General features: G+C 37.1%; 2 protein-coding genes and 1 non-coding gene across 3 annotated transcripts in view; all 3 read left to right on the forward strand.

Annotated features, from left to right (window-relative positions):
• The first annotated feature begins 586 nt into the window (after positions 1-586).
• Positions 587-10988, forward strand: LOC134655815 (synaptic vesicle 2-related protein-like). Its single transcript, XM_063511297.1, has 12 exons — positions 587-647; positions 1712-1873; positions 2751-2913; positions 3350-3471; positions 3924-4169; positions 4500-4520; positions 5168-5282; positions 5835-5955; positions 8915-9010; positions 9367-9557; positions 10059-10186; positions 10812-10988. Exons 1-12 carry the CDS (start codon positions 587-589, stop codon positions 10922-10924), a joined length of 1539 nt encoding a protein of 512 aa, XP_063367367.1. The 3' UTR covers positions 10925-10988.
• A 1234-nt stretch (positions 10989-12222) lies between these two features.
• LOC134656832 (uncharacterized) overlaps positions 12223-26702 on the forward strand; it is a 31866-nt gene continuing 17386 nt past the window's right edge. Inside the window, exons 1-7 of the mRNA XM_063512362.1 lie at positions 12223-12375; positions 13017-13178; positions 13863-14022; positions 14465-14586; positions 15004-15245; positions 15524-15669; positions 15824-15962. Of these exons, the coding sequence (XP_063368432.1) occupies positions 12306-12375; positions 13017-13178; positions 13863-14022; positions 14465-14586; positions 15004-15245; positions 15524-15669; positions 15824-15962 (1041 nt within the window). The 5' untranslated portion in view covers positions 12223-12305. The remainder of the gene's footprint in view (positions 12376-13016; positions 13179-13862; positions 14023-14464; positions 14587-15003; positions 15246-15523; positions 15670-15823; positions 15963-26702) is intronic.
• LOC134662245 (U6 spliceosomal RNA) lies at positions 18951-19058 on the forward strand. The gene has a single exon (XR_010098047.1). It is a non-coding gene; the product is annotated as a U6 spliceosomal RNA (small nuclear RNA).

The raw sequence follows: 26702 nt of genomic DNA on the forward strand, positions 1-26702 counted from the left end.
GCCAAGTGCGAGTCGGACTCGCGTTCCAAGGGTTCCGTACATTAAGTCCCACTCACGCTTGACTGCTCATTTCTAATAGTTTTTTTTGGTTAATGACTAAATTACCTAGTAGTCTAGCACTTACGCCGGAAATAATGCGGAAGTTCCGCGGTTGCGGATGCGGATGCGGATATTCGCAACATCCCTGGTAAAAACGATGAACTTTGGAATGTTGACATTGTTGATCCTATGACACATTATTACTTATTATCTCTAATCGATGCGAATAACAGAATAATAGTGTTATCTAATCATACCTAATCTTTTAAATATTTTTAAAATGGCAATCTATTGTTATCTTAAACGTAGGCGACTATGAAATTTAATGATATTTGTTAGACTTCTGTATTGATAGTTCGACTTATTACCATTTCATGAATAAAAAAATATGAAAAAGAAATGAATAATAGTGGGTTACGGTTAAGTTAGGTACTTCCATTTCTACAGCTACACCCCGACAATATCGCGCGATGGTGCATTTGTATAATATATAATATATAGTCAACCAGTATTTACTACCAAATATTTGTCTGATCTGATCTGAAAGATGTATTCTATCAAACCAAAAGATGGAAAAGTACCTTTTGAAGAAGCGCTCGCAAAAACGGGTAAGTTTACTGTTTTTCTACGAATATGGCCGATACAAAATTTTTTTTTTAATAAAATAGGTTAATTCTTTATTGATAAACATAAAAACGTAAAAATAGAAATAATACCTCCTAAATTAATTAAAAATATCTACCTATATACACGTATTTACAAATAAAAAAATGGGAGTTAGCTCGGCGCCGGATGGTAGGGTGCCCAGAAGGCTAGTGGCGTTGCCGCGCTGAATGGCGATGCCGATTCGTTGGGCAAGGAAGTAACCGGCCCTCTGGCCACCCGTAGCATATTATCAGTCAGATATCTATTTAAAATAATATTTTTAACACCCTGGAGAAAATCGAGATAATTCTTCCAACGTTATAGGTAATACGTATACCGTTATAGGTTCTAGGTAATAGGTATAGATCATAGGATATTTTATATTAGTAATATCTCAAGCTTAATGTGTGTACAAAATAATCGGGTACTTAATGTGAAAGTGGGGACCCATAAAGTTGTGTGCAGTCGGCTTTTTTCATTCAAGATTATCATAATCATAATCATAATCATTTAATCGCAATCCATGGTATTACAGGTGAAGCGACCATACATATTATTATAATACTTTACCGTGGTTGACCACGGACCATGGTAACGACACGATTTATTGTTACGATAAAGCACGGGAATCAGATGTATTGAGATTGTATTTAGCTCTGCTGCTCTTATTTTACCGTTGACAGTAGCAGAGTATCGTTCACAATATTATACTCGTAATGTATTGAATTACATCTTATATATATAAAAGCGTCCTTTAGGCTCATGCCTTTTAGGTTCCTCGCTTCTTTACTGTTACCGAATTTCTTACCATCTTATATAATATTTTTTAACCCCCGACGCAAAGAGAGGGGTGTTATAAGTTTAACTTAACGTGTCTGTCTGTGGTATCGTAACTCCCAAACGGATGAACCGATTTTCGTTTAGTTTTTTTTTTGTGTCATAGATAATTTTATTCCGAGTGTTCTTAGCCATGTTCATCTATAGTCGGGGGGTTTTTTAAATTTTAATTTTTTCCTTTGTTTTCCAGGTTATGGTTTGTACAGTTACCTGGTAATAGCGGTAGCGGGAGCGTCCACCATCGCCTTCGTGACGTTATTGTACGGAAGCAGCATCATCGTGCCAGCGAGCGCGTGTGAGCTGGAAACCACCAGCGCGCAGCAGGGGCTGGTGGTAGGGGTGCCTGTCGCAGGTAAGCCTGAGTGACCTTCTCTTTACCCTCTGTTGACATGTAGGGATACTATAGTTCGTTTTTTTAGCATTAGAAAGAACTTGAAAGAAGGTAAGCGATTTTGACATGTCTTTTAATTGAAAAACACTTTTTAAAAATCAATAACTATTACTTATCAAAGCAGAAGACTATAAAAGATCGTATTAGATTCATAATTGTTACATATTTACCGTAACTTATTTTTAAAATGAGTTTTTCAATTAAAAGACACATCAAGATTGTTTACCTTATTTCTAATGCTAAAAAAAACGAAGTATAGGGAAGGGATTTAATTATATTAGGTCACCTCCATCCAACTTTTACTCAACAAAATGTGGCCACGTAAATTTCAAGCAACCCTGTTTCCTGGCATATTTATACCTTCAGTAACTATTTGTTTATGCTTTTTAAAATTTGGGTTCAGTCCTCGCGAAGTTTATCGGCGGCTGGATTCATAAAGTCTGTACGATTTTGATACTGATACGATGTTGTATTATAGGACATTATAGGAATTTATAGGACATTATTACACAAATTGACTAAGCCCCACGGTAAGCTCATGAAAGCTTGTATTATGATGATGATGGTGATGAATGTGGAGATGTTCTGGAGAATGGGTGGAATAAATGAGATGTACCTACTTACCTATGTGCCGTTGAAGTTTTTTAGGCATTGATTATGGCTTTCTCTGCTAGTGAGGTCCTGGAGACTATAAAGTTATTTGGAGACTATGGCAGATGATTTCGTGTTTAAATCTTGCGTTGGAGAATTTTGATCATGGTCGTAGAAGATGCGCTGTTGATGGGTGTAGACTATATATTGTTGGTGTATACTTACTGAGACTGCGACTTTTCGACAGGGGCAGTGATAGGCTCCCTACTATGGGGCTACTTGGGTGACACACGCGGCCGCCGCAGCATGCTGCTGGTATCGCTGGCGCTGGGCGCTGTCTCCAACGCGCTGGCCAGCATCTCTGTCAACTGGCTCATGCTGATGATCGTCCAGTTGTGCACCGTCACATTGTAAGTTGTTGAATCAATGTTGGTTATTGCTAAGGGCAGTTCCTTAAGATCTTTTTACCTCTGCTGTTTTGTAGAACATATTTCTTCTTGTTCTTGACTACATCACGTCAAAAATTAGCAGTAGCTGTAGTTACGTAAGATATAAAAGTGGAAAGCACATTGAAAGTTGAAACTAATGATTTACTAATGAAGATACCACACAACTAATTAAAAAACGAGGGATAAATGTACAGATCTGGTGGACAAATCTATTAATGTATGGCGAGAATCAAGCACAGATGTGGGTAGACCTAGACAGATGTCTGCAGACACATAGTATTTGACTGGTTAAACTTTTTTTCTTCTGTCCATATTGCGAGCTCCATTTGTCGTGTAGAAAAACCAAGCAGTTGCCATAAAAAAATACACATTACAGAAATCTTGGTTGTGTTTGCAGGGGTTCAGGCATATACGTGCTGTCAATGGCTCTGCTCAGCGAGAGCGTACCACTACAGAAACGTAACGTCGCCATGGTTCTGGTTTCCAGCATCTTTCTACTCGCACAAGGCATTAAATCAGGTACAAACAATTATAGTATGGCTCTTCTGAGGTGAACTTTTCGCTTCGAACCATAATCTTTCAAACAAAGGCCATTGTCTCTATTATCGCAAACCCGCTAGCTCGCGCGTTAGCACGTGCCAAGTACTGCTAACGAATCGACGTATTGTTACAAATATCGCCTTACCTAAGTCAAGTTACCCCTTGAGATAAGATTTTTTATTGTAGAATTAAATTTAACATATTTAGAATTTTGTCTTAAGGGCTCATTTAGACGGCGCGCGAACTCGCATGCGATTTTAGTTACATTTCGGACCATTGAGGTTACAACAATTCAGCCGACCGATCAAATAACGCAATGTAATGAATTCTCGCACCGTCTAAATGAGCCCTACTGTAGTAATCACTTTCTAAATGAAAATAAGTACACAGTTCACCAAGTTGTTATTACAAATGACTTCCAAATATTTTAGTAATATCTATACCCATCATCTCGTTGACGTTCTCTTACCACCTGGAGGCGCTTGGTATCTACTGGAACTCCTGGCGTACGCTGCAGGTGGTGTACTCACTGCCGTGTGTTATCTGCGCGGTGTTCTGGGTTTTCATGCAGGAGAGCCCCAAGTACGAACTGGCTAGTGGAAATGAGGACGAGGCACTGAAGATCTTGAGGACTATCCACAGGTTGAATAATGGCAGTGAGGCAGAATTACAAGTATGTTTGTTGCATTGTTATAACTAAACAAATCCAAAAATATATAATATTTTTTATCTTAACACGGTTGTTTTCTATGATTCTTCAATTTCATTTTGCTTTTACCATATTTTTTACTGACGTAAAATCGAAACTACATACATCGAATCGAAATAGATTTCAAAAATCCTTATTTTGTGGGATATTCATATTTTAATCGATATTATATCTTGTTTGGATGGGCTGGATAGTTTGGGTAAACATTACAGTTGTCGTCATCAGCAAACAAATTCTGGATGACTTTATCCACGTGATAAAATAAGTGTCACTTTTTAACACCACGTGTTTGAAAGAGACAACCATATAATCCGTGCAGGTCAAGATTTGATGATCTAGGAGAAATTAAAATACTTACTCGAATATTATAGTTATACTTTATACTTTTAGTTATTTGGATACTTTTTACAATAACTAGATAGTTCATTTTCTCTCCAAAAGTGATTTTGGTGAAATGGAACTGCTGATGAAGACCTGAATACTGTTTCGTGTAGTCGGTTCTTTTCTCGTTAAAGTTTATTTACCGTAAAATGGGGTGAGTAGGGGCAAAACTGACATTCAAACCTGGATAACATTTTATTTTTACATATGCAAACTGTGACTGACTGAATAATAAATGTTCCGGACGTGGTTATTTTGGTTTTTATTTTATTTTGTGTAGTTCCATTTTATAACTTTGATGATAAACAGGAAATCCCTCCTCACCCCGTAGTCCCTGGTATTTGGGGTGAGTTGGGTTTTCATACAAAGGTGATTTTGGAAGGTTGTTGGATCGATTTTTTTTTATTATGAGTATTACTATAGCTCCATTTTTAATTGGAATACATTATTTTTGTGTAGTAGCCTTAAAAATCCATCTCAACCCCCTTTCATCCCTTCTCTCCCCATTCATAACCCAACTCTCCCCGCGAACCCTACTCACCCCATTTTACGGTACTTACTTGAAGGTAAAAGAGCTGCTTCAAGAGACAGATGCTACAGAGAAGAAGTCAAATGTGAAGGAGCAAATAGTGCCGCTGTTCAAGAAACCATATTTGAAGAGCACGTTGATTATGGCCAGTCTTTTCATATTGTTCCAAATGTAAGTTCCATGGCGGCACATGAGAATCTGCATTTTATGGTTCGAAACATTTGGGCCACGGTTTGCATGTCAGTAGGCAGCGGAGCGACGAGTGGGCATTTATAAATTGAACTTGATATTAGAATTTTAAACCACCGGTCATCCCATTGCCTTTGGCGTCCAGACCGCGGCCCTAAGAGTTGTAATGCTTATCATTTGTGCAACACTATTAAAGGTGTCGTAATGCATAAACTAAATCAACGCCTGGGCACAATCTGTAGCAGTAGCCAAATTAATAAGCGTTTATCGACAAACAATTGAAAAAAATATATATTTTAAAGAAACAAAGAATAAAGAAGAAATACTTAAAGAAATTATTAATTTCCGCGACCCAAAGGTTGTCTGGAAGAGATCGCTTTTTAGCAATAGGACCGCCTGTTGTTTACCTCTGCTTGTGTTTCTGTTTTCTTTTATATTGTTTTTTTTTTGAGTGTGTAATAAAGAGTAGGTATTTGTATTGTAGGTATTGTATGTTTATATGCAGCAAATTAACCAACATTGTTTGTTAACCAGTATAGTAGCCTTCTTGGTGTGGGCACCGAGCATCGCCAATCAGCTGATGAAGCTGCTGGAGACAGGCGAGGGCTCAGACCTCACGCTCTGCCAGATCATCGCTACTGAAGTTGACGTTCATGTAAGTATAGTAACAGCACCAGTCATGGGACATTTAAGAGGAAATTTGGAGTATTTGTGATATTTCCCTGATACCGGCAAAAGTTCTACCGCTTAGCGTGTTTAAAGATGAAAATCCTATCCATCTTTTATGTTTCAGGCGTGTTATATCAAAGATACTGCAATTAGTTTCCACATAATTTACAAATTAAAACTATGCCTTTTTTCTCCAGTCATGGACACCAAAGCTCCAGTAATGGTACCCCGGTAATGGACGTGGATCCAGTAATGGGCCCCCTATAATGGACATACCCTATCAGTATAAGATATTGGAACAGGGAATAAATTTTTGGCAAAAAACTAGTTATTAGTCATATTTGGTATAAGCTTTTATGTAAGAATGTATTTTTCTTTTCACAGCCAACTAATACTCATCAAGACAATTCTAACAAACCCAAACACAATAAGGTTGCGTTTATTACAGAGTTCCCATGGCCACCTCCTGTCTCCATCATGAGATCAGGTCCATGTTATCATAATATTGCATTGTCATCCGATTTGCTTACGTATCCAAAATTTCAACTCAATCGGAAATCCGAAAGTGGCTCAAATTCAACTTCCAAGATTTGAACCACACTAACTAACAGGCATGTTAAATAAAATTTTGTAAAAACGATATTAATTTTTTCTACTCCCGTACTTTTATTTGTCATTTAAAGGGTCGTGCACACACCTTTAAACCCCTCTCTTATAGTTGTCAAGACAAGTCTTTAGTCTATTCCCCAAAAAAGTATTTGTGCATACACGCAGTATCTTTTTGGCACTTTTACGATACTTCGTGTAATCACCACTTAAAAAATATTGTATGGAATACCTTGTTGCCAACCTAACTTTAATTGTCATTTCTGCCAGATGAGTGAACCATAGACATGTTTTGGTCACATCATCATCATCATCATCAGTTTTCATCTTTATAGGGCTGTATCTCCTAAACCGTGCGTCGTAGCGCAAAAATAATCAAATTTTCGTTCCCCTTAGAATCCCGTAAGTAATATTTAAAAAACACGAAAAACAAAAAAAAATATATAAAAAAGAAAGAAAAATGTTTATGGGTTGTATCTCCTAAACCGTGCGTAGTAGCGCAAAAATATTAAAATGTTCATTCCTCTGTAAGAAGCCCCTAATTAATATAAAAAAACACAAAAGAGAAATAATAAAAAAAAAAACAAAAAAAAATTATAATGCTGTATCTCCTAAACCGTGCGTCGTAGCGCAAAAATAATAAAATGTTCATTCCTCTGTAAGAAACTCCTAATTAATATTTAAAAAAAACACAAAAGAGAAATAAATAAAAAACAAAAAAAAACTTTATAATGCTGTATCTCCTAAACCGTGCGTCGTAGCGCAAAAATAATAAAATGTTCAGTCCTCTGTAAGAAACCCCTAATTAATATTATAAAAAAAAATAAAAAAAACAAAACAAAACTTTATAATACTGTATCTCCTAAACCGTGCGTCGTAGCGCAAAAATAATCAAATTTTCGTTTCCCTTTGAAACCCCAAAGTAATATTTAAAAAAACACGAAAAACAAAACAAAAAAAAAAAAAAAAGAAAGAAAAATGTTTATGGGTTACATCTCCTAAACCGTGCGTCGTAGCGCAAAAATAATAAAATGTTCATTCCTCTGTAAGAAACCCCTAATTAATATTAAAAAAACAAAAAAAATATATATATATTTATAAGGCTGTATCTCCTAAACCGTGCGTCGTGGCGCAAAAATAATAAAATTTTCGTTCCCCTTAAGAATCCCACGCACTGAACAACCTATCACATTAGGACATTAAACAATCATCATCATCTATTCTTATTATTATTTCATTGCATTTCAAAGTAAGTGCTTGGTCGTAGAAAAAGTATTGTATGCAACGTTGTTTAACTGAGTCAAAAAATACTCGTGGCGTCTTTATTAACAATTTTCGGCTTCACGCCACTCGCCTTTTTTGACCCCTCTTAAACAACGGTTGCATAAAATACTATATCCGAAGTCCGAGAAGACTTCCTGACATAGTTCGTAACTACATTATACCTACTTCTGTATTATTTAAACATGAAATTACGCCATGGCAAGCATCATTATGTAAATTGTAAGTCATCCCATCATAGGAGGTATGCAGTTTTAGAGCTCCTATAATGGGATTGGGCAAAATACCATTATTTTTTATACATCTCTAGAGACACAAAATAGTGTGTTGTATACCTTATTTCATGGTAAATGCAATTAACAAAACACATTCTAGTTTACACCAAGTTATAATTAATTACAATTTAATATATGAACTTACCTCTCTTAGCGAAGTTGTTAAGAATTCTTACTAGTTATATTTTTCGGTGACACGACAACTTTTGGGTTGACGCCAATTTCTTAAAAAGTAACCGAAATTAATAAAAATTCAAACTTAAACAGCTCTATGACTCTTATTTATGGTAAAATATTGCCAGTGTTCATAAACTACTTTTAGATACTTATTTTAGAGGATTTGTGGTTTTATGTCCCATTACCGGTTCCACGTCCATTATAGGGTCCATTACATTAATAAGTACAAATACTAAAATAAATTGTCGACCCGTGTCACAGACCGAAATAACTTTACGTGGCAAAAACGAGTGTTTGAGATAATGAAACATCGATAAATCTGTTATCAATAAGTTAGTCATAGATTAATCAATAAAATATGTATTTTCCTTCCTGTAAAATTCACCGACAAGTTTCAATACATCATTGGTTTTCTATTCCGTCAAGTTAAGGATGTCTCACGCTAGACCAGGCCCAGCCCAGGCGTCCAACATGTCATTTTCTATGTCGGCTGATCGGTGATCACGCGGTGTTTTCCATAGAAGACGAAGCGCCGGAAGCTCCGGCCCGGCCCCGGCCCGGTCTAGCGTGAGTCATCCTTTAATCCAGACTGTATTTATCTTCCAGCCTGATGCAGCACCCTGTTCCATCAACAGTACCGCTATGCTGCTGCTCCTCGCCATGTGTTCGCTGCAGTCTGTCTTCAATACCATACTCAGCCTGGTTTGTGTATTACTAGATATATCTTTACCCATTATTACGGATCAATAGTCTACTAGAAATCGCGTACGCGAAGGTGACGCCCACACTTAAATACATGAGTTATGGTTTTGGCACTTTAAAGAGATGTAAGAGGTACACCGAGGCCACCGTAAACAACAGATTCTCAAGGAAATTTGTTTCCAAGCCCCATTGTAGTTATGTTGGGGCATAGGTGAGAGAGAGGCTTAGGTAAATGAACTTCGCCATTTTGAAATGAAACCGGAAATCCCCAATCCGCATGTACCTAGTCATAATTTAACTGGGTGCAGTCTGGCAGCGTACCAAGAATGAATTGATACATAACTCATGATCCACAGATAGTGGACAAAGCAGGCCGCCGCAACACCGCCATGGTGGTCGCCACCCTGTGCGGCTTATCCGGCGTGCTGGTCAACTTGGTGTCCAACGCCGTGGGCACGGCTGTGCTGTTCGTAGTCTTTTCTCTGGGCGCCGTCTCGATGGGCTTTTACACCGCCATCGCTGTTACACTGTTCCCCACAAGACTGAGGTTTGTGTCTCTTTGATGGATCATCATGAACAGCCATTTCGTGGAGTTTTTCCACGGCTTACAAATGGCGCCTAAGATTTGGTCGGCAACCTAATGTAAAAATAGGCGCAGGTTTTTCAAATCGACACGGGGAAAACATTAGCATATAATTATTTTCCCTACCACCCACACACGCTACTGCGGGCGCTACTAACACCCAGTAAGTACCTAATAAAGAAACTGGACTATTTTAATTCCAACTAGCTCTAGGTCATTCGCAAATAATCGATTCAAAGCGGTTTATTATGTATAGCAAGTGTGTATATATTACACACTGTAGGTGTTGGTTTAAAAATAGGACAGATCCTAGAAAGACGCATTTTCCACCATTCTAGCACTACAGGTTTTGCCATTAAATACCTATAAGCCCAAAAAGGCAAGTCAACCATTACATCTCTGCGATCAGGTCATCTTGTGGGGATTTAGTATAAGTGGGTAATATAACTAATGTGTTGTTTTCAGGACCATGGCTATGGCCATTTCAATGATTGGCGCACGACTGATGAGCGTCGTCTTCATCCAGATCATCAACTACCTCCTGGTTAGTTCTTGCGAGCTGGGCTTCTACCTCTTCTCAGCTCTGTTCGCCTGTAAGTCCTATATCATTTACTTTGCTACTCCATCTGCTTTTCAGTCTAGGCTCATATCTCCAGGGGTCTTACCATGATGTCTTATTGCGATTCTGTTTAGGACTTAAACTGAATCGCTAAAGGACGGAGCTATATAAGTCGCATAGCTCCGTCCTTTAGCGATTCAGTTCACTTCACTCCCCAGTTCACTTTCGCTTTAGTGTTTTACAAATACATATATATGTATAAACTCTTAAATGTATTTGAAAAATCTTCTTTAAGTATGTTACACTTTTGTTAATCAGTGATCTCATATTTCGACGTACTTGATTACCGAATACCGATGTATTTGTCGGTTTCTACATCTTTACAACATTCTGCTACAATTTGGTATTTTTTTCATCTCTTCTTCTTGTTGTGCCTTGTCCTCATCGGACGTCGGCGACCAACTCTGGGAACTTATTCCTATCCTGTGCCATTCTGCTCAGGTTGGCAGCATCATTAATTAATACGAGTCCAGCTTTTAATATTATCCATCAAGGCTAGCTTGCTTCTTCCTCTACTTCTTTTGTCCTCTATTTTGCCTTCTATTATTTCCTTAGAATTTGATATATATTTTTTATAATGTTGATTATTTTGTCTGCAGCTTCAGCGTTGATATTGGCCCTATTACCAGACGACCGCCGGCTGCTCGCGCCGCCGAAACAGCCCGATCCGGAAATTTTGGAAGAGCAACACGAGCAGAGGACATCTTTTTAACGTACAGCTTTATGATCTTACTCGTCATCATGTCAGTCCAATGACGGTCATAGTTAGACAAAGGATTCTCTGAGGAACAGTCACCACCACAACCTTACCCCAGTTGCAAATTGGCAATCAGTTGAACTGGGTCAGTTTCAATAAGCAATGTGCCCCGATGTGTGTGTGTAACTATACTCATCCTTTTTTTTTGGGTGCTAGTACTAGTGTAAGACAAAGATAGTATGATTAAATTCTCTCTGTATATGTTGACGACCTTAATTAGTAGTTCTTCAGTGATATCATCATCAAATCGAATTGTTAAGGAAGTTCTTATCATGTTTTATTTATTTCGGAGTTAGACGTAGCAAAATAACAATAAAATTCTACTTGTAATATGAATATTTTTATGCAACATAACTTAGTATTTACATGAATTTTCTTACTTTTTAACAGCTGTGTTAATTAAAAGAAAAAGCTATGAATAAAGATCTGCGATTCTTTTCAGTTTTTTTCTGTAACGTAACAAAGTAGGTATAAATATTTGTTCCCATTTAGTGTCTAATTACCAGTTACGGAGTAGGAACTACCAAGATAATTATTTATGATTTACCCAAAACACAAACCTTATTGAGCTTACTGTGGGATTTATTCAATTTGTGTGATAATGTCCTAAATACGTATTAAGATATAGTATGTTATTTAATAAGTCAGTACCGTAACCCCAGAGGTTATTGATATTGACAACTTGTCACGCTGAGCATCGACGCTGACCGGTCGATATGTAAGCAATATCAGTCCTAAAATGCTCGCTAACCGCCGGCGAGAGTAGCGAGAGCGAGAGTATAGGTACTGACTTAATAAATTAGACTATAGTCAGGCAATAAAAATAGCCCTACGAATCATCATGCTACGTTAACATATTTTTTTTTCTATTTCGTTAAGTATTTGTTACCTATAGTTAACTTCTTACATTTTACGACATTTAGATCAATCAAACAAAAACAAATTGCTTATAATTGATGAGCATACTGTTATTTCGTTCTGTGAGCTCTGTAGCTGAATTGAACACTGTGGATAGGTATACGTTTGATTATATTAACGTACAGATTAACCTGTTTAGATTCTAAAATATAATTTTAAATCGATTTTAAACTACATAGTAACCTGCAAATATATCATCTACTTGCAATAGCAAATCTGTATTATTTGACAGACATTCATTTAAAGACAATACATGAATTGAGGTGAACATACGGTATTATGACCTGATATCATTTTGAACTAATTTGCTCAGTGAAACTAAGAAAATATAGAATTAGTTTTGAAGATAACATGACTGGTAGAGATACGAATGTAAATAGCATTCTAGTTACATGTTCTGTGGTGATTTCGGTGTAAAATGTTGCAAGAGAAATGTGTGGAGGCGAAAGAAGTAGAATATACTTATGATGAGGCAGTGGAACTAGCTGGTAAGCGCTTAGTTTGTTTCTTAAAATTACATATTTAATTCTTGTTTTTAATATTTGCGTACTTAACATAAACAGCTGGTCGGATGTTAGCCTTAGCTTTGCCCGCCATGTTTTTATTAAACACTGTGACACATATGTAACATTAGCTGATTAGGTGTAGCATTATTTCTAAAATAGACGTCTGAAAATAGCTGCCAAACGTTTCTAGTTCTGGCCACGTACGTAACAATTGTTTTGTGTGTTAGGTACCTCAAAAGTTGTCATACATATAAATAAGTACGGATCATTCACTATCAATTCAAAATTGAAATTGTACCTACTGTAAAACAGTTGATTATAACGCTAAAGGAAAATTGACATATCATGGATAAACAGATGGACAAAAATAGTAGGTACCTAATGGCCATAAGGACCTAGGACATTTATTCCAAGGAGGCCGTGGAAGGTCGACGGTGAGTTATGGAGTGAGTTAGTTAGCTTGCTAAAGAAAAACTTAATTAGTGCCTAATTTCAAGCTCAAAACAATAGCAGATTTTTTACGACTTTGGTTGGCCCCATAGTAAATGCTAGTATGACAGCTGCCTATTCACCTGTCCTGTCCGGATATGGTTAGTCATGATAAGGGGTATTTACCTTTTCAGGCCATGGCCGATACAATCACCTGGTCCTGGTCGCGTGCAGTGTCACCAGCAATGCCGTGGCCCTGGACATGTTTGCCTTCGGCCTGATCCTGGCCACGGCCTCGTGCGACCTCCAGTTAGGCATCGGTCATATTGGCCTGCTTGGTTCTATACCATTCGCTGGTGAGTAAACTGTAAAGCAACTTTACTAAAGCACAGAATAAATAATAGAATATATGATGATTATTATGATTATAGTACAGAAGATACACTCTCTAACAAAACGTGTCTATTACGACAGATATGACCGCTAGGTGGCGCAAGCGCGAGCAGGCGTCCGTTCCGTAGCGGTGTGCGGCAACTACTATACACCAAAATTGGTGAGGGCCTCATGTACTTGTATCGACGCGACGAAATCGCGGAGTGAGCCACGCCTGACTAAAGTTGTAATAAGATGTGATAGATGTGATACATCTATCCTTACAGGAGTCCTATGTAGCATAAGTCCGCTTATTAAGGGGTGCAAAGCAGATGTCTTGAACTCTTCAAGCTGTCACCGATAACACTTATAACAGTTATACCTCCACAAATTCAGTAAATTAGCAATAAATGCTGAAAGCGTCGTTCTAATGCTGACATTAACACTTATGTCGGAATGCACATAGGTCGATGTTGGGCAGAAGCTGGGTGCGTCTGTTGACATCTCTACGTGTAGCGGGTTGTACACACTCGTCAGGAGACCCCGAGACAGGCTGAGAACGAGTGTATACATCTCTCGCGCTTCTCCGATTGGATAGGAGCGGTGCCGAGACTCTTGGCGAGAGGCGCTCGACGAGTGTGTGTACAGCCGACATGACGTGCTTTCAGGTCTCCTCTTCGCATTCCCATGGGGCTACTACGCCGACATCTGCGGACGGAGACGGGCGCTGCTGCTGTCCTGCTCTGTCGGCTTCATCATGGCCGCCGTCGGGAGCCTGTCCCCGAACTGGCAGACGCTGCTGGTCGTGAAGCTGGTCGGCTGCAGTTTGTAGGTATTCTTAATTAGACTAACCTTTTTAGATAGATTAAAAAAATAGATAGGTATAGATAGTTGGTCAAACCAATTTGTCAGTCAGTTAGAACCAGGAAAACTATACTCATCCTTTTCTTTTGGGTGCTAGTACTAGTGTAAGACAAAGATAGTATGATTAAATTCTCTCTGTATATGTTTGAAATGACAGTCTTTTGACAAACTATATAACTACACATTGCGGTCCTTTGAGCCGGATGTCTTAAATTTGAACGCACACCCGGATCTCTTTAATATAAGTTAATTGCATTCATAAAGTGGGTAACTTTTGCAGCTGTGTATATGTATATAATTATCTTGTAAGTATATGTTTTTGACTCACAGCAGGAGCATTTCGACCTTAAATAATTGAAAACGCACATATTACTGTAAACAACTAAATCTGGCAAACATGTTTCAGTTCAACGGCATCGTACAGCCTAACTATGACGTACTTAGGCGAGTGCACGGGAAACAAGCACAGAAGCCAATACATGTTCATCATGAACAGCATCAACCTTTTCTCCGAAGCTGTCACGTTCAGTAAGACTATTCACCTGCCCTATCCTCTAGCCGCTCAGAGGCCTATAAAATGGTCTCCCGTTCCATTCTAAATTGAATCTTTATTTAGAGAAATTAACATTGCATTTGTCTTGGCAATTTTAGATGTCTGGGCGGCAAGAGGTTATCTTTTTAAGTTAACAATGCATCTAGATAATGAAAACTAGATAAGATACTATTTTAAGATAAGATAATAATATCGACCAGTTAATCGATGGAACCAATAACAAAATGCAAACTGCAAAATACCATAGGGACATGAGGAAGTTAGGCTTGTCTAGTGACGATAGGTACTTATCGGCGCAGTATACTTATAGAATCTCTAGATTAATGAAATTGATGCTGTGCAACGGAAAGAGGCGAGGATAAAGAAGGTGCTATTTTGTGTTCTTTTTTCAGTGCTAGCCCTCGTCATACTACCCCTAACCTTCAACACCCCCATCCCATGGCTGGGAATCACCTACCGCCCCTGGAGACTCTTGACTCTCATCCTGGCCATTCCCCTTGGAGCCGGCGCGGTCATGATGTGGTCCCTGCACGAGAGCCCCAAGTTCCTGGCCAACAGAGGGTACAATGATACTGCGTTGGAGGTGCTGAGGAAAATCTTTGAGGTCAACGGAGGGAGGAAAGATGAGTATCAGGTAATTTAAACGTACTGGTTTGGTGGCTTTAAATTCTACCTAAGCTTTTGATTCATTAACTCTCAGGATGGGTATGCCTTTCTAGCCTATTAAAAATAATGATGGGATATGAAATTAACGGAAGAAAAAAATATGTCTGAAGAATATCTAAATTACTTATAAACCAAGTATTGTTCTCTAGAGAGGTAATAAGGACCACATTTGAGACAACGTACTGAAACCTTAACAATCCTACCGACTTAATATTATAAGTAATTGAGAATTTCTTTTGATTTCAGGTGAGAAGTATTTCTAAAACTATGGAAACGCAAAACAAAGAGCCATTTTGGCAGTTGATCGTACAGCAGACGGTCCCAATCTTCAAGCCGCCTCTCTTGTGGAGGACAATACAACTCTTCTATTTGATGATGCTCTGCTGTGCCATGTAAGTGATACTGATCTAAAAAGATAAATCTTCAAATCCCGTTCAAATTGCAATCATCAGTATCATTAGGTACCTTATACCTAAGGTAGACATTCGTTTCAGTCAATTCTACAGCTGCAGCACATTTTTAATGTTCCTCTTTTCCATGTTTCAGTAACAACATATTCGTGATGTGGTACCCCACTATCGTCAACTCTTTCTTCACATCCCTCTCATATGGTGTGGTGGAGGAGAAAAGCTTCTGCGATCGGTTCGTCAGTAACCTGACTACTGATCCTAGCGACACTGGCGATGTGAGTATAGTTGTATGTAAGAAAGATGTTTTCATTTAGTGTTACATTATACATTATAACACTTTAAACTCTCGCGTTTTGTACACATATTTAATTACACAAACGGGTCTACCGCGATATAATTTCATTGTTTTTACCTTTAATTCCGACGTTTCAGCTGAGTTGCACCAGCGGGCTTAGCACGGGCGTATCATATTGCACGTGGTATGATACGTTGTCTTCTAACGTTATTGGTAAATTTGTCATATCGCTGAGCATGGCCCCGAGCTACGATAAGCCTACCACGTCGATATTGAATAAAGTTATCGACTATCATACGATAGTGACCACGACTGTCTATGCGTAGAGCTTATGAAAAATCTATTCAATGGCTGCCCTTATTCATATTTCGGACGTGTGTCGGACATAGTTTGAACATGAATAGTCAATTTTATTACTACACTTCCAAATTGAAAAGTGTTTAAATGAGTGACAGCTTTATACAAATTGACCTACATTATAACATGCACGGATAATCGTGTTTGACAATTGAGTCAATTGACAATAATTTGACATTGACAAGCATCGCGTACGCGCGTGATCAGTGAAAATATCAGAATACAAACCAAGTTGAAGAAAAATACTGATTTGCTGTGAAATCTAAAGAAAATGCCACGCATAATGTAAGTTTCTCTAAAAACCAATAATTTATTTACAGAAAAAGTTATAATTCGTTTGATCATAACTGATTTTGTCATGAATATGTTTTTCAGTCGATGCTTTGACGCAGAAGAAAATGCTAGCAAAATATATAACTCAGCATCCCCTGTTCGCCTACAGGGAGTACAGGGAGGACCATGAGCCTCTCGGAAGCCAGAGATAAGTGCAGTGCTGCATACAAGTTCTATGAGAGCACGATCCGTACAGATCAGTGGCATCAGTGGCAGCAGGCATGGAAGTCGGTAAGTACTATGCTAATAATTAATACAGATCAACCTCATCTCAAACTAAGCAAAGTTTGTAGTATGGACACAAGAAACATCCATAACTTAGCATTACTTAAAACATTCAGTGCCAGCGCGAGCTACGCGCTACGAGTGTAGCCGATAACACGGGAAAAACCGTATGTAGCAAAAAGCGCCTACGAACAGTGAACTCCCCTAGTGAGTCGCTGGCAGTTAATGTGTTAATGTTTGTTGTTTATCTTGTTGATATTAGCCCAAATCCAGTTTCTAACTACCGTTGCAGGTAGGGTCATCAAGTCATCACTGAATACAATTTAGCTGTTAAATGTGTCAATTATCTATAAATTCTATTTTTATTGTCAGACTTGTCGTTAATTGAGCTGCAAAGTTAGAAAAATCAATGTGGCAGCAACCCAGGCTCCGCTAGCAGTGAGCGGTAACTCAACCAATTACCGGGAGAACTGGCTTGTCTAAAATGGATCCAGAAGAATCAAGGATTGGAGATGTAAGTACACCTTTCTTAAACTAAAATCATGAAGAGCTTATTGTGCCATTTAAAACTATTGACACTGATCTTCTACTATGACTATGTTCTACTAAGTGACAAAAGTTTGTTAAAAACTGTTCTATGACTACTATAATTGCATGAAGTTGTCATGGCAACAATGGATGTTGTAAAAGTTGATCCAACTGTAGATTAATTACCTAACTAGAAAGTTCTAGTTTGTTATACTTGTTTTTGGTAAACTAGAGTTAACAACATTGAAAGATACACTACTAAACTACCAATTGACATTTTTTTCACACTGCAGAAAAAGGTCATAATGATTGTAACAACAATTAAAAACTTTGGAACCCGTAGACCTCACTTTCAAAATTGTTTTTTTTTACCCTGTCTGAATATTGTAGAAGCTGGTTTTGTATGTAAGAATTCAAGAAAGAAAAACACCACCACACTTTGTGCCATGAATCTAAGACATAAGGATAAAATATTATTAATATTTAATTTTTATGTACAGTCTAACTTAGGGTTGCCAACTATTTTTTGGTAGAATATAGTATTTTCCAGAATAGGGCATCAAAAATATAGTACATTTCAAAAAAATATGGTACTTTTAGATAAAATACTAAACATAAGTGTAACATACGTTTAATCGGAAATTAAACAACTGTACCGATATTCGGAACCTAAAGTAATATATTGAGAGTGGCAACACTGTAGTTAGTCGTATTGTCCTTTTCTAGCATATACGTCCATCTCTCTCTCACACCCCCACCACTTCAGGCAGTTGCGTTTGACACTTTTGACAGTTACAAACAACCGCAAATTTCGTCATTGGCTTGCTGTTTTTCCATCTGGAAGGTCGTGAAGCTAAACTGCTGGTGAGTTTTTGAATTTGTACCCCAGTTTAGCTGACTATATTGAAAAACAGTTTCTAACGGCTTTTGCCGTTCGAAATAAATATTTAAATTTAGTTGTCCGTTAAACTATCTAGCAAATAAAAATGATCCGGAATAGTGATGTGAAAGTGTTTTCAAAGGCTGCCTGCGCGCACCGTGGCTATGCCAATGAAAATACTAAAACACATGGTAGAAAACACATAGAGATGGTAAAGCGTGCACGTGTCACCATTTTAATTTAACTTTATTAAGTCTCTTCCGAGTCTTGTTAGTTTAAATCTTTGTGTGTGTATAATAACGGTTGAAATTATATAATACTTAAATGGTGATGTGTGGAGGTATACCCTTCAAGTGATTTGTGTTTTCGAATACGAATGGATCGGATAGTTAATACGTGTTACGTAGAACCTACGTATTAAGGTTTAAGGTAGAAGCTTATAGACGTGTAGGTTTTTTATCTGTCCAAGTATCTATCAGCAATTTATCTTTTTATCCCGTTCCGGGTTAATATAATATTGCAAAATTAAGTTTTTGGTAATAAACTTGCTGATAAATAACGTGTACCCGATTAGGAGTCGACGAAGCCCCGCGAAGCGAGCTTCCGCTCTAAGGGACACAAGGTAACGAACAAACCTACATCGCAGTACTTGCTTCGGCAGTACATATACTAAAATTGGAACGATACAGAGGAGAGATTAGCATGGCTCTGCGCAAGAATGACATGCGAATTCGTGAAGTATTTCACTCTGTATCTACCAGCTTATATCTCTCCAACTAGATCTTTGATTTATGTAGGTAGGTACCTACTCCAATATATAACTTAGCAGGTACTTACAGCTTAAAAGGTTAAGGAAAAGAACTCTTGCATGTAGGTGCTATATGTGCTTGTGTTATTTTGAATTTGAATAACTTGATTATTAATTCTATACGTAACTACATACAAGATGGTCAATTCTTAAGCCTACCTACCTACCTACATAAATAGTACACTTGTAAACGTTTCAAATAAAATCGGAAGCCTGTGACATGGAAGGGCATTAACGATACGGGAATCTTTAGATTGATTCATTGACGAAGACGCATGGTTTGGTTCATATTGTCAAATTATATTAGTTAACTTTAAGTTTAGTTTTGGCAAATCTGAGCGTCACCGTGAATGACACTTTCTAAAAGTGCCTGTTAAAGCCTGCGTAAAGCCTTTCACCTTGTCGAGCAAGGAACCCGCAACTTAGGGAATATTACCCATAAACTCAGGGTATTTGATTTGAATGATACTTATTCTTAAACTTACGTCTGTTATGGTTCCACCTGCTAAGGTGCGCCTAAGAGAATCTTTTATTCGTTCACAAACTAACGTCAAGTTATTTGTGATGAAACCAATATATTATGTACCTATCTAAGCCTGCGCAAGGCTGCCATGTTTCCACCTGCGTAAGGTGTGCCAAAAGAATCTTTGATTCGTTCACAAACTGACGTCAAGTTATTGATGATGATATTATAACCTATGTAAGCCTGCGCAAGGTATGTCAGACATACTCACAGAAATATAAATGATATGATCATAACACAGGCGTGCGAGTAGACCACAATCACAAAAATATTACAAAGATTAAGTTGTAAATATCTCTTTTTAGAGAAAGTAAAAAGGGTTTAAAATAATGTTTTGGGTAAAAATCAGTCGAAATAGGCAAGGCTTCGTTATTAGAGTTTTCATTTTTGTTTACCAATCTATTTCAAGGGTCCCGAACACCCTATTGGCTAGACCCAAAATTGGGCTAATTAACTGTGGTAAAAGTGAAAACTGCTTTCCATTTACATAACATTTCTAAAATTATAATAGGTAAAATATAAACCTAAGATTCCAGGCCTATCTCGACTCATTTTTATTTTAAAGATGAAAAAAAAAAAAATCTTTGCACCCTAATACAAAATTGTGGTCTGGAGACGCTAAGCCTCATAACTTGGGCGGCATTGATAATACTAAGAGATCTAGTCACCTAATTTCGACTATAAGCCCAGGCAGAATATTGATAATTAGAATAAGGAGTGGTCAATCCTCCTAGGTCCAGATAATCTGTGGACTCTAATTAAATCAGGCTCGGTAAGCTCACGACACGACAGAGCTTACGATTTCATTCTGAAATAAGCTATGTTTACAATATATATTACCCATGGTGTGAAACAAACAGCCTACTCAAGGTGTACAAAGGGTCCGTTTAACGGCCCTATAAATATCTAAAAACCTTTGAAGTCTAGGCCTGCTATGGCAGACTAGAAATAAATACATATGATCCCAATGTAAGAGCAGCTCACAGTTGCATAAATTATATTTGGCTGGAGAGCACTTGTCTTTCAGTTAACATGTTTACGAGTACCTACCTATGTACACGACATGACCAAGGTTACCTACCTTTTTTTACATAATTATTATATCCCTGACTGGCATGGTATATTAGGAAAATTATCATGTGCTGGCGGTGCTGCACAAGCATGTTTGAAATAAAATATACAAAACTGGCCTAACGGGCGTTTATGAATTATGTGTTTTACACCCTTGTGTCTGTATTGTGACCCTGGAAGTTTTAAACCACCTGTATCGTAAGTGCTCCTATGCACGGATTAAGTTTATAATAAACTATCCATGCCCTAACCTCAAGGGCAAGTGCTTCTATGCACGGACCAGATACTGTTATCACTTATTTCACTTATCATGACTTGTCATAGTTTGATACTACACGTTTAATAAATTTAAGACCGTGGAATGTACCCACTACAAAAAGGTTTTTAAAAATAGTGACTGAATGGTTTGCACGAACGGTTCTAGCACAGTTTTTGGGCGGTCACGTCTAGGGCATGACCCTCTAGTTCTCAATTTATACAAAATTATAGCATTGTGATACTGTTCGCTTTGCACAATAAAATAGGGAGACAGGAGCACGCCTTGCGAAAAGGCGCAGCTATTTTGAAACGCAAACCCTTCAAAAATACATTGAAATATATAAATAATTATGTTTTTGGTGTGGAAAATGTAATTGTACACCCAAACAAATGCAATCATTTATTATATGTTAGCAAAACTCTGCCAAAGTGTTAGTCTGTCTCTACAGTGTAACCTGAAGGCATCAATGCACATGAATCTCTTGAAACATGGTGGATTAACTAATTTACACCCCGTCTGTGTCTTGCTCCTACCAAATCCACAAGTTGAGGACCTCAACCTATCTAGGCACCCTTCTTGCTCGAGACCTGAAAAATAATCTCATGCAGTCATGTGTCGGAAAACCAGGTCCACACTCTTAGCGCTACCGTGAATATATCTAAGAAGTCCGTATACTGCCTTCCAGGGGGCGGGATGTTAATAGACTAGCCTATATAGTAGGCCAGAGATATAGTATACAAAAGCACACTGGCCCAAATCCAGTAATATTATATGCATTTCAGAATACAAAATAATTGACAAACCTGCGTATATTTGATATCAAAAAGTTACAATTACCTACCCTTAGGTCATAAGGAGGATAAATATACATAAATATCAAACAGATTCGACAAAGTGTCGACTCTAGCATTGGATGAAATAGGTTCCTCTTAAACGGCCTCTGCGCTGTTGGCTTTGGGCCCACGGGTGCCCGGCAAAAGGTCGGGGATCCCATGGTTCCGCACAGTTATTGCAAATAATGTAAAATCACAAAATAAACACACAAATTTGCATTTTGGTTAAAAACACATATGCGATGAGCTAAGATTTCGAATTAAGTACCTTATTCTTAATCTGGAAAGAGAAAACTGAATATTCAGAATTAAGCTATGTCTATGAATGGTTTACATAAATTAAGCCACTTTAGCGTTCAGAAACAATCAAGTTTATGTCTACTAGTAGGCACCAGATAAGGTAAACTACTCATACTGCATATATAGACATTAATGAGTACAATTAAGGTCACTTGATGATAGCTAAACATGAATATAAGCAGAATGAGCTGCACCTATACAAATATAATTGATAAAACTCTGTGGCAATTCTACATTTACCATTTGAACGCTAAGAGCACCAAAAAGCGTCGTAACTAGTGCCCACATGAGTATTATGATATGGCTTAAGCTCTCAAAATAACCTTCACAATCTTAAGTAAGGTTTGTTTAGGTCCATTAGCTCGCGTTCGCGTTAGTAAAGCGTACAAACGATTAAATGCATTTTATAGATATAACCAAGTATATAGCTCACACTGGCTCACAGTCATTAAAAGAATACAGTAAAATCATTAAAAGTATTCCCTATGACATTTTATTAAGTACCTACCCAATATTAACTTTGTGGGTAGTGATAGTGATATAAAGAATATTTAAAATATTCGTCTACTTAATCCAGAGGGATTCTGGAAATAAGAAAGGTCTTGTCCTTGTTATATCCTGCAACTGCTTACCTTACTAGATAATTATTATCAAATTTGTCAATAATTGGGAGTTATAAATAAAAACTACTCGAGTACTTTATGATTTTTATCTTTTCATATTTGAATTACATCACTCCATATTACAGATGTTGTATGCTCCCTGAAGAGTAGACTGACTTATCTTATCTTCTTTTTCATAGTTTCACATACATATAATTAAGTACTATAGCACCCTTGTGGTGACTCACTTATTTTCGTTGAAAATTTATAAGTACCTACATTAAGTACGTATATAAAATGTAAAGTTAGTATCATAATATAATGGTATATAAAATTGTATGCTTTACTAAATACCTCTCTCCTCACAGGTGTTAAAATAAAGGGTGTACTACATAATTAATTAATTAATTAATCACTCATAATATAATAATATCATATATACATAATATGTAAGTACATGTATAATCAGTATAATCACATTGGCTTGGCGTCTTCCCACCACCAGGCGATAACAAACACGTCTCAATATATTACTTTAGGTTCCGAATATCGGTACAGTTGTTTAATGACAGCGTTTTACACAAAAATAAAACGCTAATTAAATAACTTACCATATTCGGAACCTAAAGTTTTAATCCTGCCTGGGGTAAATATGTATAATTTTGAGACAATGACGAAATTTGCGGTTGTTTGTAACTGTCAAAAGTGTCAAACGCAACTGCCTGAAGTGGTGGGGGTGTGAGAGAGAGATGGACGTATATGCTAGAAAAGGACAATACGACTAACTACAGTGTTGCCACTCTCAATATATTACTTTAGGTTCCGAATATGGTAAGTTATTTAATTAGCGTTTTATTTTTGTGTAAAACGCTGTCATATAGTATTATAGCGTACTATATATTTTTCCAAAAGTATATAGTACAGAGAGCCAAAATATAGTACAATACTATATAATATAGTACGGTTGGCAACCCTAGTCTAACTGCACAGGTAAAAAGGCATTCGACTGCAGTTTCCAAACCGGCTTTACCTGTGCAGTTGAACTGTACAGTGTACATGCTAAACTGCGCAGGCATAGCCTAGTGTGTATTGCCAGCAGTTTAATTGAAAGATTTAAGTAGGTACTCTTATTTTAAATGTTTTCATTTGCAATACCCTAAGTGGTTTGATTGTATACGTGACAATGGGAAGAATTATGATTTTAGCAGCCTATGTATGTAGGTATGTATGTATGTGTGTGGGTATGTTTGTGTCGTGTATTACCCTAGCATAAAAGCTTAACTACTGAGACAAATATTGTTGAATAAGATGTTCATTGGTATGTTTTTATGCCGCAGGTGGCATAGACTACACTTTAATACATAATAGGTACTCTTTAATAAAATAATAATAACAAAAATGCTTTAAATAACGGATTAATAGTTACTGGAACAAAATTTAATTTATTTTCAGTCGAAACGAAATCGGACCAATGAAACTATAAAATCCCCCTGACTTAAAAACGACAGCTTTCTAAAAATGACATTAATTTCTTATAATTTGCAAATGAACCTCTGTACTAGCCTGCGCCACTATAGAATCATGACCTCATCTAATCTATTTGTTTCTGTTTCAGTCATAACATATTGGAGGACACTCAAGTTATCGAGGACACGATAGAAATTAACTAAAATCTGCAGCCTCAATTATTTAATGACTTATTTAGAAAAGGGATAGTCATAATATTTAGCTATAGAACGAGAGAGTGCGGCAAAAAAAGTTCTGACTTTCTGCCTGGAACACACTTCTCAGCAGGCACGTCCATGCATTTCGAAGTCAATAGTAAAAGTGTTTATTTGTTAAGCATATGTAGGTGAAACTATTACAGTGGTATTTAAAAGGTTTTTTCTAACAAACCTTTAAGTTGCAATGTATGTATCAAGTACATATTACAAGATAAATTAGACCCCACGTCTCTTTATTCGATTGAGCTAAAACTTAATATACATTATTTAAGTTGGGTGATAACTGATAACGCAATATTATGGTACCACCGAATATCTGATGATGGACGCAGGATGTGGTCAAAGAAACTCTTTGATATATATAAAGCAACCTAATTTGTGTTTGGGTTTCTTAGAAATTGTTTTTATGAGTAGGTATTAATTGCCTGTTAAGGCCCCAGTACACAATGCGCCATTCTGGGGGACGCATTTATGCGTTAGAGGGAGCAAGTGATATTGCTATCTCATTCTACCGCATGGCTGCGTCCCTTGGTTTGGCCGGCGATGGCCCATTGTGTACAGGGGCCTTTATAGTCGGCAATAAAAACTTTGATCAAAAATATCATTTTTATTTGACAAGATATGTACTTACCACCTTATTCATAAAACTTTACGGACCTGATTTAGTTAAATAATTTTTTATCCCTTTCTTTCAAATACATAAGGGAGCCGGTCTACCTATAGGCGGGTCAGCACAGTTCATAATGTATGAGAGCTCTACATGAATTCTCACACTAGAGATTTTTTGAGATGTGATAACCTATGTTGCAAATACTATATTTTTAAAAAAATCTCCACAAAATATGTCACATGGTTTTAATAAATCCAAACTATTATTAAAATAGAAAAAATATATCAAAACATGAATCCGACACTCGAGATTTTTTAATATGCAGTTCTCAAACATATACTCATTATGTATTTATATTTTCTCCCAGCTTGACACCAAAACCAGCTCCCAATAATTTTCTTTATTAAAAATATTTTTTTATATAAAAATAACAACTATGTGTACATAACAATTACATGTTAATTAAGCTCTGTATATTTACTATATCCTACAAAAAAATCTCTCACGTAAATTAATCCATTTAATTACTATTAACCATTTTTGTTTTGAAAATGTTTTCGTTGCTTCGAGAAAATGGACAGTGGGTTTGTTTTTCACTTTCTCAAATCTCTTTCTCATGTTAGTGTAACAACAAAAAATCTCCCACGTATATGTAATATTGTATGGAATAAAACCATTATTAAATCATCCAAGCTATTTAAATTACCCTAAATGGCGGATACTGATTCACTGTAGAGAACGTTTTATCGACTTCCATATCTCCGTCTCACTTCAATGTTCGCGGCAGACGATTGTTCCGCTTCAACAGCCGAGAGTTCGCGATCCGGTCGACCGTTAATTTTCCCATGACTATCTTACCCAGTTTCATCGGTATGCGTTGCGCGCTTACTTAACACACCTCAGGCCAAGCTCCTATAAAACGCGCAATGCATGCATGCATTGCGGTATCTCCTATACGTCACATATGTCAGCTATGAGGCTATGACATGGCTATGACAGACTGTGGCAGTTAGTTCCAAACAAGTATACAGACTTGTCTACCCACCATAAAGTTTAGCGTAAAGAGAATATATCACTCCTTAGTGAAAAACCATACGGTTTGTGCGAAGTTGAGCGTTATGTCAATGCTAATAAAGATGATGGTTTGACTTACGGAAATGAATAATATAATATCATTTTATTTTATATTTCCAATTCCCGTTTCATTTACACCCAATATTAAATCTTTTTCCGTAATAAAATGCGTATATAATTACTGTCAACATCTGTATTTATTTTATTTCTTTAACCCCCGTTATTCATAAACGCGCTACAAACCTCAATTAGCTAATAATAGTAATAATCGTTTGTCCTTATCTGTCACTTTAACTTATGTATTTGTAAGTAAGGGATAAACATAATTGAACTAAATCAGGCCCGTAAAGTTTATGAATAAAGTGGTTAATCTTTATTGCACAAAATAAAAACCTTATAGTACAAGAGGCGGACTTAATGCCATAAGGCATTCTCTACCAGTTAACGATGGCTTGTCCTCCGGCCCATTTGATCGATGACCTCCTTTGATTATTTATTTTTAATGGACGCCAAAATCCAGACAGGAACTTCGATTTTGACATTTACCACAGTAATGCAGTCGGTAGCAATGTCGCGCTTCAAAATTGCTGCAG

Source organism: Cydia amplana, chromosome 2, assembly GCF_948474715.1.
Source record: "Cydia amplana chromosome 2, ilCydAmpl1.1, whole genome shotgun sequence".
Classification (NCBI taxonomy): Eukaryota; Metazoa; Arthropoda; class Insecta; order Lepidoptera; family Tortricidae; genus Cydia; species Cydia amplana.

What these genes read in the sequence shown, in the direction of transcription:
- LOC134655815 (XM_063511297.1), top strand. Translation starts at nt 587, where the DNA reads ATGTATTCTATCAAACCAAAAGATGGAAAAGTACCTTTTGAAGAAGCG. An exon ending in AGAAGCGCTCGCAAAAACGG is followed by an intron (nt 648 to 1,711) that starts GTAAGTTTACTG and finishes TTTGTTTTCCAG; the next exon opens with GTTATGGTTTGTACAGTTAC. An exon ending in CTACTGAAGTTGACGTTCAT is followed by an intron (nt 5,956 to 8,914) that starts GTAAGTATAGTA and finishes TTTATCTTCCAG; the next exon opens with CCTGATGCAGCACCCTGTTC.